Consider the following 13753-nt stretch of genomic DNA (forward strand, 5'->3'; position numbering starts at 1 on the left):
TGCATGTATCTTTACGCATTGGTGTTTTCAAGTTCTTTGGATAAATACCCAGCAGTGGAATAGCTGGATCATATGGTAGTTCTATCCTTAATTTTTTGAGGAATCTCCATACTGTTTTCCATAGTGGCTGCACCAGTTTGCACTCCCACCAGCAGTGTATGAGAGTCCCCTTCTCTCCACATCCTCTCCAACACATGTTGTTTCCTGTCTTGTTAATTATAGTCTTTCTGACGGGCGTGAGGTGATACCTCATTGTAGTTTTGATTTGCATTTCCCTGATAGTTAATGATTTTGAACATCTTTTCATGTGTCTGTTGGCCATCTGTATATCTTCTTTGGAGAAATGTCTGTTCAGGTCTTTTGCCCATTTTTTAATTGGGTTGTTAGTTTTTTTTTTTGTTGAGATGCATGAGTTCTTTATATATTTTGGAGATTAACCCCTTATCAGATGTATGGTTTGCAAATATCTTCTCCCAATTGTTAGGTTGTCTTTTTGTTTTGTTGATGGTTTCCTTTGCTGTGCAGAAGCTTTTTAGTTTGATGTAATCCCATTTGTTTATGCAAAGTGAAATAAGTCAGAGGGAGAAGGTCAAATACCGTATGATTTCCTTCATTAAGTAGTAGATAATAACAACAACAAACAAACACATAGAGACAGAGATTGGATTGGTGGTTACCAGAGGGGAAGAGGGGGAGGGAGGAGGGCCAAAGGGATAATTCAGCACATGTGTGTGGCGATGGGTTGTAATTAGTATTTGGGTGGTGAACATGATGTAATCTATGCAGAAATAGAAGTATAATGATGTACACCTGAAATTTATACAATGTTATAAACCAATGTTACTGCAATAAACAAAAAATTAAAAAAAAATTATTTCTATGTTTTTGTTTCTTCTCTCATAGCAGAGTTACAAAAATTTAGATATTTCCCAAAATTAATCTAAGAGATACAGAGGAGGCAAAGAAGTAGAAACAACTGACCTTAATCTCAAAGAACTGATCACTGGGTGTAGGAGGAAGGGTGCACATAAACTCCTAGTAACCCAAGAACAATGTTAGTGTGTAACTCAAGTGCCAGCTTGCGGGCTACATAAGTGTTTTAGAAATTCCGGAAGGCAATAGAGCACCAGGGCTGTTAAGGAAGGATTCACAGACACCGATGAATACAAAGCGAGCCTTAAAGAGTATGTAAAATTTGTAGGGGAAGAATAAGAAGGAGTACGGAAAGAAGTAGAAATGGGAGAAGGCTAGAGTATAAAGACATCTGAAACAAAGAGTTTATGCGGAAAATACATCTAAGATACTTATTTTTTTAACTTTTTTTCTCCCCAAAGCCTTATATTTATGTTGATAGTTAGCCTATCCATTATGGACGTCATCTAGATGGATGAAGGACATCATCCCTCCTCTCCAAAGATGATCCTTTCATAAATTGATCTATTTGGCTTCTCTAATTAATGAAAATCACTAATTGAATTTTAATTCTGTGTTCTTAATTAGTATTTTGATATTGAGTATACATGGAACATTAAAAAAATTGGGGCCTAGTCATCAGACTATAGAAATTTGATAGGCCGAGGACGTGGTAGGGGCTCAATAAATATTTATTGAATCAATGGAAGAAAGGAAAGAAAAAGAGAAAGAAGAAAGGAAGGTTGGAGTTTGGAAATATTTCTCATTAATTTTTCAAAAGTTAGATGAGCAGTTATTTAAATCAAAACTTAATTAGTATTTTGAATCCTATCTTTAGGTTTACCTCAAGAGTACAAGGTACACAACTGGTATATTTTTATTTTCTTTTTCAGATTTACTATGGTTCTTCACCTTTTTCTAAAGTTCCTGAAATTTTCAATAGGTAATAAGAGTTATAACATAGCAGTTCCATTATTTCTTCCAGGAATAGCCCAAACTTGAAATATCAAAAGATAGCTCAATAATAATAGGAAAAAACAGCAATAATTTGGTCTTACAATACTCTAAAGGAAATAAAAAAGAATTCCAGGAAACATCAGTTGCAGTCTAAATGAACCACTGACTTTATATAAACCCTCCTGATCTACAGAGGTAGAGAGGGGAGTGGAACAAAGAATGTGAGAAGAAATAAGTAGTTATTTACAATAACAAACTCCTTTCCCCAGGGGCAAATTATTCTGGAGCAGGAATGAACTGAAATCCTTTGCATAAGCAAGAGCTGAATAAGATAAACATTTCAGACACTGCCATAGATTTAGAAGTCCATCTCAGCATTCCAGACTCCCCTGTGTTGTTGCACATTGTGGGAAAAGGGCCACCAGCCTTGAAACCAAAGTGGCCTGTTCTCAGGGTGACCTCTGCACTTAAGAGCAGGAGAGCCTTGGGCAAGTCATTTAGTCCCTCTGAATCTGTTTCTTCATCTGCAAAATAGGGATAATTGTACCTACCTTTTAGGATGGTTGCACGGATAAAAAAGACAGTGTAAAAAGCCTAGATGTCTGATAAATAGCAGGAGCTCAATAAATTGTAACTCGTATTAATACTTAAGCAACCATAATGGGGTTCAAATTCCCCACTCCACCACGGCAAGAGGGAAAGGCCTCCTTACCTTTGTGAAGACAATAAAATCAACTTGTTAATTCCAAACAGAACCATTCTTATGGAATATCTACATGTAAGGAATAAAGCTAGAGCCAATTCTCAATTATCCAATGCAACAAAAGCAAGAAGTACCTGGAAGGAGGGAGTACATGTTTTTTTGTTCTACTTCTGCCTTTGGTTTCATCTCCTCACCTGCCATTTAACCACCCCCAGTCTCCACTCTACTTCACCTACAATCTGTCAGTCTTTTCCTTATGTCTACCACCCAGAAAACTTATTTGGCTTTCTCAAATTTTAAGAAGATTCTTACTGAAAAATTTAAGGCTCAGGAAAAACCTAAAATTCAAACAAATCACTCTATACAACTTGCAGTCCCTTTCCCTGGACTTTGATCACGATCACAAATGACATACATGCAGAGAGTCTTGGATCTGCCCGATGATGTGCAGATGGAAATGTTGTTTTCTGATATTTCAAAATATGGTTAAAATATATACAAACCACTGGAAAGCATTTGGGTCCTTGTATCAGGATAAAGGAAAGTTTCTTCTATTTTTAGTTATGAAAGACTACTATAAACCTTAAAATATAAAATATGCTTTAGAAAAATCTAAAATATCTCAAGAATAAGCTTTTTAAAAATCAAATCCACGCAGTACGCTGTTGGTGAAATCTACTTCACAGGCTGAAAAAAAAATAGCTGGGATGGGGTGGATCTAGAGAGACACTCTTTTTTTTTTATCCTGTGAAATGTTTTGTAGCCACAGAAATGGTTCTGGAAACAGTAATGGTAAAACTATTCAAAAGCTGGACTTCCTAATTGCATAATACAAATATGGAACAATTTGCAAATAGATCCTTTAACAATGTTTTTGATTATGGATATAATGGTGTTGAGGGAACAACCTCAGGTCATAGATGCTTAATATCATCAATACCCCTTTCCCATGGCCAGTCTGGAGCAAATTTGTCAAATAGTATAAATTTGTCTTCCATAAGACTGTTCCACTTTCTAGTCCTATAACCTCCCAGGCATATTCCTATTACATAATTTCATCCCTGCCCAGCACTTGTCTTAAAAACATCAACCTGATAAATCACTGAGTAGGGTAAATTAGTTTATGTCCAACCTCTTACAGAAGTCTTTGCATTAGGAAAAAAATAATTAGCAGGAAGTACCCCACCCTCAAAGAATAAATTTCTAATGGTAAATTTCAGTTACTGTGGTATTTGGGTCAGAGAAGATTTCCTAGCACAGGACTAGAATTTAGAAGGATATTAGTAGCAACAATTGCCTTCTACTTTATTTCTCAAATTTTGGTCATGAGATCACTTGTGCCACAGTCACCAAAGACACGGGTTTTGGAAAAAAACAGATTTCTGGGCCCAATCCCAGAACCATTAAATCAGAATCTCTGAAAGTGAGGAACTTATAATTTAGAAAGAGAAGACAGATGGGTAAACAAATACAAACGACCATTATTATCCCAACTTTGGAACTCATCAGATTATACCTTGTAGACAAAAGCTTAGGGTTTCCATGCATTAACTGGCCTACCTGTATCCATTATGGCATGTTAAAATAGAAATTTTATTTTAAATTTGTAGCAGTATATAAGGAACACATTTTCATCTTTTGATCTTACCAGGCACTCCAGCTTGGATCCAGAAGTTAATGTCTGCCCCTTCTCCAGCCCTAAAGACCCGTGTGATATTGATGGGCTTCAGCAGGCTCATGACCTCTTCCATGATGGCTCTGGCCTTATCACTGCCAGTGAATTGCAGCCCAGAGGGTAAGAAGGTTCCAAGGTCAGACTCCATCACCAGGCTGTAGTTGGAACTATTTGCCTAAACAAAAGAGAAAACTGTTTGGTTCATATCTGTTGCTTCTTTGCTTTCTCCTTGGGAACTATCAAACAACAACAATCAAATACTTTATTTCCTCACCAGTTATTGCCAAAACACATGGTGCTTTGCCTGACTTAGGGTCTGGTCCGCACATTACCTAACTGTTCTGAGATGCACAATTACTCATCCTGGGATTTGCCAAACTCGAGTTGACTTGGAAGGATAAAAAAATATGATAAAAGAAATATAAAGCCCAATATTAAATTTACTCAATTATTTCTACAAGCAATAATATTCTTTCAACCAATTTTCGTAAGTGCCTACTGTGTACCAGCATACAATTCCTCCAGATCTCCAGATTGTGTTAGCCATGTTCAGAAAAAGAAGGTGTGACCAGTGGACCTATTTCTCTGCACTTCTTTTCTTTAAATAGATATTCTATCTTGTTTCAATTTTGAGTTCTGCTGAAGCTTAAAGCCATCAAACTGACAGGTTTGTCTTGGGTTTCTGATTTTGTTGTTCCTCTGTCTATTGAATCCCCAGGGAGGGAGGTAATAGAACAAAATATGAAAGGCTGCTCTCTCTGGTATACAACCATGGCACTCCAAACCCCGGCAACTCTGCCAGGCTGCTGCTAGTCTGTAAACTCTTTCCAACTGAAGTCTGGTAAGAAAGCACACAGTGATTTCCTGTAGCCAATGTTGTCACTGCACGAGCTTAGAATATAAGAGGCTTTCACCAGGTTGCACAACTAAATTGCCACACAGTCCTAAGACTTGCAAGTTTAAGGCCCTTCAAACTGGCCAGGCCATCTCTTTCCCAGGAGCCATCCACTTCTTCAAGACTGACTAACTAGTACCTTGGCTGAGTTATTCCCAAGCTATCCTTGGATGGCACTGCCTTTCATTCCTCATTATTCACCTAGTAAAAATCAATAATAACATTTGTACAGTGCTTCCAGAGAGCTTTCACATTTGCAATCTCCTTTGATTGTCTTCTATAACCCATAAAGTAAAGGCAGCTTTATGGTTGATGCTATTTTATAGAAAAGGAACTGAGGATCAGAGAGGTCAAGTGATTTGCTCCAAGTCACACAGTAGGTAAATGGTAGAGCTGACTCTGAAATCCTATGCTTTCCAGAACTCCACATTGCCATCACTAGCATGGGATGGAGTGATAAGTAATGCTTGTTCTGAATTAGAATGATTTTTCACTTACATAACAATTTGAGGGTTGTATAAGTATTTTTTTTTTCCTAAAACAGACTTCTTTTTACAATGATTTCTTAACTATCACCATGGAAGTGCACTGTTATTACAAGGGAAAGAGCAATGGCGGAGTCTAAAGGAGGATGTTGCCAGCATTTATAGGACTGAACAAGGTGGCCCTGGGATACTAACATTTTGTTATTAATGATGAGAAGGTTAACAAAGCATAAATCTGCATATTTCCACTCTCACTTTTAAGGAATTTCTGTCTTCATGGTGATTTTCAGAGACAGACTCAAGGCATTTATAATAAAAAGTGTCACCTCGGCTTTCAGCTGTGGGTACTGAATGGTGGTAGCATCATTAGAGTTAATAATATGCAAAATATTTGCATTAATGTCTTACAACAGGGCTTGTTTCACTAGCACATGGATGCTAGGTCAGCAGGTTGACATGTAATTTGGCGGTCCTAACCCTCTCCCCTTGTATGCCCTGCTACCTCCCACCCTAAACTCTCTCCCTTCCCTGTAAAAAAGAGAAAAGAAATATCACAATATATCTGCAAATAAAAACAGAATTGGGTAACTTTATAAGTAAAGGTTCCCATATTGCAGGCAGATCCCATCCTTCCAACAAGAAAATTAGGCAAAGTACCCCTACTTGTGTTTTATTTAGGTTAAAAGTGGAGCTAGATAGCAGTTTGGCTGTTAGACCCAACCCTAAAGAGCAGCCTGGTGAGGGGGACACAGCCCTGGACCCACTCTATTCTATTCCTGACTCAGCAATTGACATGCTGGGCTGCCAAGGGGGATGACTGGCCTCTCCCTCCATCCCCAAGTCATGTCTCCTTGACCTCTGGCTTCTCCATCAGTAGGCTGGGACAAATGCTCTTTTCCAAAGCTTGAATAATGACCCCGCGAGTAAGGAGCTTTGAGTACCTTCAAAGAAAAGACCTCTGTAGACCAAATTGCAAGTGGTTGCATGAGTTGAACTTGCCAGGGCTTCTAAAGAAGTGTGCATTAAGGGCTTCATGGCCCTCTTCAACTGCAAATGAACAGATGTCCTAGGGACAGGGGACTCCACAGTCTGTGAATACCACTGTGCAATGTCACAGGATGTTGATAGGAACATAGAAAATAACACAAGTAAAGGAGCTTTCAAAGGTGTCGTATGTTACACATGTGGCAGCCAGTTTAGTAGAGAGATAAAGAGTATGGGTTTTGGAATTATTCAGACTGGGTTTGATCCTCAGATTAGCCAATTATTGCCTGTGTGACTTTGAGTAATCTGTGTAATCTCTCAGTTTCTTCCTCTGTGAAATGGGGATAATAATGATACCCAGTTCATGGAGTTGTAAGAAAGAGTGTGTTGTCAAGCCTGGCACATAATTAGCACTTGATAAACAACTGTTACTGGTCTTACCACTAAGCATTAGTACCTCTCAGATTTTCAACGATGGTCTCCATGTAAACCATTCTATTGGCTGCTTATAATGATGATAGGTAGCATTTTTGTGGTGCTTCTTACATGCTAGACACTGTATGAAATGCTTTACAGCTTATCCCATGTAATGCTCACAATCATTCTATAAGTGCTATTATATTTCTCATTTCACAGATGAAGCAACTGAGGTGTAGTCAGGTTAACCAACTTTCCCAAAGTTGCCTCGTAGTAAGCGGTGCAGCCAGAACTCAAACCCAGAGATCTGCCTCCCCGAGCCTGTGCTCTCAGCCCCTCTGCGGCCCTGTCTGCTGAAGCTTACCTCCAACCGTCAGGCCATAAGGTCTCATTTTTAATTAAAAAGTACAGAGACTCTAGTGAAACAAATGTAGAGAGTTTTAAAATTTTTCTCATGATGATATTACAAGGTCTACTTGGACAGAATTTATTGTTCCTGCTAATAAAATAATTTGATTAAGCAACGAGGGGAATAAAAAAACAAAAACAAAAAACCTCTTGCTCCACCATTTCCTTCCAACTAGGAATAAAAAGCCTAAAATAATAAAACATCTTTTCGAGCCGAATTAGACAGGATGTGCAGATGTCAGTAAACCAGAATTCTGGCGTAGGTAGAGACATGTTTGATTTCTATTCATGTAGAATTTTATTAGCTGCTGCTAACATGATGGCAGCATTCTATTGTTTTCTATTTATATATAAACATCTCCATATGTTTTCCATAAAAAACTAAGAAAACAAACCACCCACCGTCCATAACACTGCTTTTTCTCCTCATTTATGGAGTCATTGTCTAATTGTTAGCACATGGTGAAAGAGCCGGGAAAACAAAACATCTCTGCACAAAGAAACTGCAAGGAATAAGCCGGGTCACTGGGCTGTTAGATCTGCTGCTTCTCAGGAATGTGTCATCACAAACATCCGTGTTCCTTACTATGCTGTGAGTCATGGGGGACACAGTGTAGATTTGAAAACCTGATTAGAGCTGGTGGCAGCAGAGCAGAGCCATGCTGGTTTCACTCAACCCTTTTAGCACACATAACAAGATATCTGTCCTCCTGTTTACAGGGTGTAGGAAGAAACCTGCTTCTAGATACTGAATGCTTTATTGCTGAGATAACCAGCAGTGACTGAGACAAGCGGAGACATATAGATGAGGAGGCTGGGCAGCTCAAAGATAAGCTCAGGTATTATCTATAGACCCCCCACTTTGCTCTCTTAATAAAGAGAAGCATCTCTTTATTAGGAGCCATGGAAACTGTTGTTCGTTGCCACGTAATCTACACAAGGCAATGTAGAGAAAAGCTCCCAGGTCTCTTCCTAGGTTGGGATCATTGGATCAGTTAACATCTGTACAGCGTTGAGGATTCATAACTTTCTCTTGTGCTAAAAACGTGTCCCATAACACTTCTTTTCTTTCTTTTAAGGGTCAGCTTGCTCTGCCAAAGAACAATTTGGTAACCATTAGCATTCTTTGGGTGCAATGCAAGATTAAAAAGAAGAAAAGTGTTTAAAATACGTATTGCATGTTTTAAAACGCTTACTTCTAATATAAACACAAGGATGATGTTTGTATTCTTTGCTTTTATAAAATTCCAGGCAATTCTTCTTCAGAAATATAGACCCAACTCCAACAATATCTCCTCTACCCCCAAATTTGGCTTCTTCTTTGTTTTAAAGCTTTTATTTTCTTATAACCTACGTGACATGTCCTTGGTTTTGACCAAAAGTGACATCGCAATCCCAAAATCAAATGAAGGGCAAAAGAGACTCCTAATTATTGGAATTAATCATGTAAGTCCTCAATTCAATCTTCAAAGAAGTAAACCCCGCCCTGACACAGGGCAATAGTCTCGGTACCACTTTCCTGCCCCAGTAAACGTTAATATCTTACAGGTGATGGTGGTGATGCTGTTTGGTCAGGTGGTAGGCTCAAAACAAGTTTTCAGAAGCAAACCATCTTATGATATTGTGTGCTGAATTGTTGCAATCATCTTTTCCAGCTGTGCCAGTGACCCTGGAATTCCCAGGTCAAGGGGTAGAGCTGGGGTGGCTGAGTGTTCATCACAGAGCTTCAGCTCAGACAGCTGTCATGATTGGATGATAGGTAGAGAGGTTTCTCCCCGCTGTGCAAAGCCAAGAATGCGTTTTACTTTCTGGTTAGGTCTACCCCGAAGTTCATACTTTTGTTTCTGACAGTCTCTAGCATTCAGTTTTGAATAGCCTTGAGTCCCCAAGGGAGAGCCAGGAAAGGCATGATGACAAGGTGGAGTGCCATAAGTTATTTTTATTTGACAGCTAAACTGGCTGCAGCTTGGGGAAATGGGCAGTCTTGGGTAAGTTACATTAGTACTAACATTGCAGACACCTATTGCGGTTTAGCCACCATTCTGCCTGGAGATGGGAACAGAATAAATGGCTTGTGGATATCCCTTTCCAGCCCTAGCATTCTCTGTGTATGCACAGAAGGATTCTATTGTGAGACAAACTTCTGTTTTCAGGCAATCCAATTTTTACAATATGATTTGAAGCACTCTAGATTTCAGTGAATTCTCCTCTTGAGCTGGTTAAGGTCCACAGATAGCCCTTAAAGTTACTGAAAATACATGATCCGTATATAAACATCACTATGGTAACAATAGTGAGCCAGAAGGCTGAAAATATGGTATAAACATAGGCTAAAAGAAATAAGAATTTTCTTTATATTATATAGGATATCTGACTGTACTCACATTTCTTTTAGGAATAAAAAGAATGCAATATCTAGGGAATTTGGTAAATAGACTTAAAAAAGGCTTATATGGCAAGTTAATGTCAATCTCAGTTTTTAATTTTATTCCTCTATGTTGAAGCAACATAATCAATAGTTAGAATCAGGGAGACTCAATAGCTCCACAATGAAATTTTGATTCCTTTAGTATAATATATTGGTCAAGTGTTTCATGTTTCTAGTTTCATATACATTTCAATATGCAGTTGTAGAAGAGAAATCTCAAACACAGCTGGCTTTGTGAAAGCAGCCTTCTCTGCCTCTTTCATTCTCTAGCCCTCTCAACCCCTCCCTCTCATGGTATCTCCCTGTCAGTCTCTCCTCTCATACCCACTACACACCCATCCTTCCCCAGGCTCAAACTGTAAGAACTAAATTGCCTATACGAGGAACCCTTCCTTCAGTTGACCTTCCTTCTTTGACACTGTTACATGCTAAATAAATATAAAGACATGTTTCTTGTTTTTGATAGTGGTGTTTTACCAGCCAAGACAGTGCTTTCTGGTTGATTTCTAATCCCTTTGTGTTGGCTGGGAAGACTACAGAAGCTTCTTTAAGTCCCTTTCTAAGGTTATAACAGACAGCTGAGTTCATCCTCTTATAAGTAGACAGGTTATTTCTTTTAAAAATACAGTATTTATTTTCTTCTCCTGCAAAAATAGGCTACTCTATATTCTAGAACCCAAATATCCATTTAATCCTAGGGCATAGCATATTAAAATGCAATTAATCACTAATTCTTTTTCTATAGCCTACAGACAAGCACAGCATTTTTGGATTATGACAATATCCTCATCTGCTTTACTTGATCAAGCCCTCTTGACTGATCTCAGTAAAGATGCTAAACACAGTTTCAGAAGTAATTTTATTTTTGTAAGCCTTTCCTTCTCTCTCAAAGGCACAATAGTGGATCTGAAACCTCTTGAAAAACAATAATACCCATTTATGAGCTTCAAGGCTCTTGTTCTGCTCAAGCGACTTCATGCCCCACCTCTTCCCCAGCCTTCCATTCCTAACACCCCACACCCCCACCTACTATACTGCACTGTTGCACTTTATTCAATTAGTTTTTTTATACCAACCTTGCCCCTGAAAAAATTCAAGGCTTTCTATAAGAAAAGATCCTAATACCATATTTAAAAAGTATGTAAACTCTCAAGAACCAAGAAATACCATGAAGGCAGGGATCAAATCAGTGTGGCTCTCTGCCATATCTCCAGCTTAAATAATAGAGCTCAGCACATAGTAGGTGCTCAAAAAACATTTGAGGAAAAAGAAAGTCACAATTGGGAAAATCTGACATGATACCCAACAGCAATTTGAGGATATAATTTAGCTCTAGCTCATGCTGCCAAGGGAGAGGGAAGGCTGATGTAGTACGGAACACCCATTATCTAGGAAAAGAAAGCATACCACCAGCTCCTTGAAAAAAGCAACAATTTTCCCAGCATTCAATTCCAGGAGGAATTATTATTGCTCTTTACATGAGGAAAATGAACAAAATAACGAACAGAGTCTCTAGTAACAGTTTACAAAAGAGGCAGAAACACTTTTCCTAATACTACTTCCTACATATTGATCCTCAGTTAAAGCAAAAATCAAAATATTAAGTCATATTTCAGTAAAGGTGTTTCTTCAGGGAGCAAACTGTATTTATTCAACAGTTATTGAGACAGAAACCAAAGAACAGGGTGACCACACATCCCTGTCTGCCCTGGGCAGTCCCACTTTACATCCTTTGTCTTGGTATGATTATTAGTGGTTCCTCCTTTCCCTTGCAAATGTTTCCTGGTTTAAATAATAGACCATATTGCCAACCTACCTGTGAAGGAATTTGTTTATAAAGATAACTAAGATAGGATTGCTTCCTTATGGGAGGGCAGAGTTTACCAGCAGAGGGAATAACTGGCTGTTACATTAAATGTGATGAGTTCTATGAAAGAGATACATACAAAGCAGGTAGGGCAAATACTGGAAAAAGTTGGAGAGAGCTTGAGAGAGGAGGTGATGTTTGGCCTAAGCAAAGCCCCTCAATTGGAAATTCTCCCATGAGAACAGGGATCTTGTTAGTTCATTAGTGCACCCCCAGGGCCTAGCCAAGAGGCATCTGATAACAATTGTCAAATGAATAAATGAATGAATGATAGTATTCTAAGCATTCAAATAATGTTGTCCAGATATGTCCAGCTTTTTAACAGAGGACCAGAGCTTAGGCAATCTCTAAAATAAAAAATATATACATGCTCTATAGAGTATCCCACTCTTAAATATCAGTTGTCCCTCTTAGAATTTTTGTAGGAGTTAGCAAAAAATTCAAGATTGAGATCACTAGTGAGCATTAAATTGCAAATATTTGATGGAGCTGCATTTGACACTTGCTTACTGCTGCAAACACTTTCTTCCCTTGGCTTCTGGGACTTCAAACTCTTGGCTCTCCTCATGTCTCACGGGATACTCCTCATTTTCCTTGGTTACTTTTCTCATCTCTCTGATTTCTAGACGTTGGAGTGGTCAAAACAGTCCAAAGGCCTCTTCTTTTCTCTATCCACATTCACTCTGTTGGTGCTCTCATCCAGTGTTATGGTTTTAAATAAATCTATATAGTGATGAGCTTTAATTCATATCTCCATGCTTCTCTCCTGAACAACAGACTCATATCTAACAGCTACTCAGCATTTTCAATTAAATGTCTAATCATGTATTAGTTTCCTATTGCTACTGTAACAAATTACCACAAATTTAGTGGCTTAAAACAATACAAATTTATTCTGTTACAGTTCTGGAGGTCATAAATCTGAAATGAGTCTTATAGGGCTAAAATCAAGGTGTTGGCAGGGCTGGTTCCTTCTGGAGGCTCTAAGGGAGAATTCGTTTCCTTGCCTTTTCCAGCTTCTAGAAGCTTCCCCTCGTTTTTGGCTCATGACTTGTCATCATATTGCCTTGTCTCCTGCTTCTGTCATCATATTGCCTTCTTCCTCCTTTGATCTTCTTGCCTCCCTCTTATAAAAGGAGGGTCCAACTCAGTAAACAGTGAATCCATCCTTCTAGTTGCTGAGTCTAAACATTTTAACAGCCAAAAATTCTTGACTCCTCTCTTGCTTTTACACCCAAAATATGATCTATCAGCAAATCCTTTTGGCTTTATTTTCAAAATAGGCATACTCTCCAACAACTCACCAGCTCCATGTTCTCACCCAGTCCAAGCCACTATCATCCCTCGCCTGGAGTATTGCAGTAGCTTCCTAACTATCTCCCTGTTTCAACACTTGCCATCCTTCAGCCTATTCTCCACACAGAAGCCAAAGTAATCCTGTTAAAAAATCTAAGTCAAATGATGCTACTCCTCTTCTCGAACCCTCCACATGGCTTCCATCTCACTCAGGTGATGGAAGCTTTATAGGCAAAGTCCTATATTCGCCTGTGAAGTCCTAGATGTAACAGAGCCTGACCTTCCATAACTTCTCTGACCTCATCTTCTACTGATCTCCACCTCACTTTCACTGTTTCAACCACCTTCAGTTCCTCAATAATGCTTAGGTCCTGGAGCTTTCGCACTTGCTACTTCCTCTCACTGTTACCCTCTTCCTCTGGCTATCTCTCACCTCTTTCAGGGCTCTGTGAAATGTCCTTTTCTTAGGGAAGTCTTCCTGACCACATTATATTAAAGAAGACCTCCCTCAACACTCCTCATAGCACTCCCTAGCCCCCTTATTTTGCTTTATTTTTCTCCTTTATATCAGCAATAAGTGTTTATCTTTATTGTCTGTCTCTTCCTGGAAGAATGTTCGGTCTCTGATGGCAGGGACTTTTATGCTGTGTTTACTACTTGTGATAGATTATTTAATGGCTATAAGTCCCTCCCTTCCCTCTATCTATGTCCTTTTGCAATGTGAAT

General features: G+C 38.8%; 1 protein-coding gene across 4 annotated transcripts in view; it reads right to left on the reverse strand.

Moving 5' to 3' along the window:
- Window positions 1-13753, reverse strand: part of CPQ (carboxypeptidase Q) — a 583418-nt gene that overhangs the window by 182135 nt on the left and 387530 nt on the right. For all 4 annotated transcript variants that reach the window (XR_015555979.1, XM_087447610.1, XM_087447609.1 and 1 more), the window contains exon 7: window positions 4221-4422. Coding sequence is in view for 3 of the 4 variants with exons in the window: in XM_087447610.1 (XP_087303736.1) it covers window positions 4221-4422 (202 nt within the window). In the remaining variant the exon portion in view is untranslated. The remainder of the gene's footprint in view (window positions 1-4220; window positions 4423-13753) is intronic.

Source organism: Ceratotherium simum, chromosome 23 (genome assembly GCF_057802395.1).
Source record: "Ceratotherium simum simum isolate JZ-2026a chromosome 23, ASM5780239v1, whole genome shotgun sequence".
Classification (NCBI taxonomy): domain Eukaryota; kingdom Metazoa; phylum Chordata; class Mammalia; order Perissodactyla; family Rhinocerotidae; genus Ceratotherium; species Ceratotherium simum.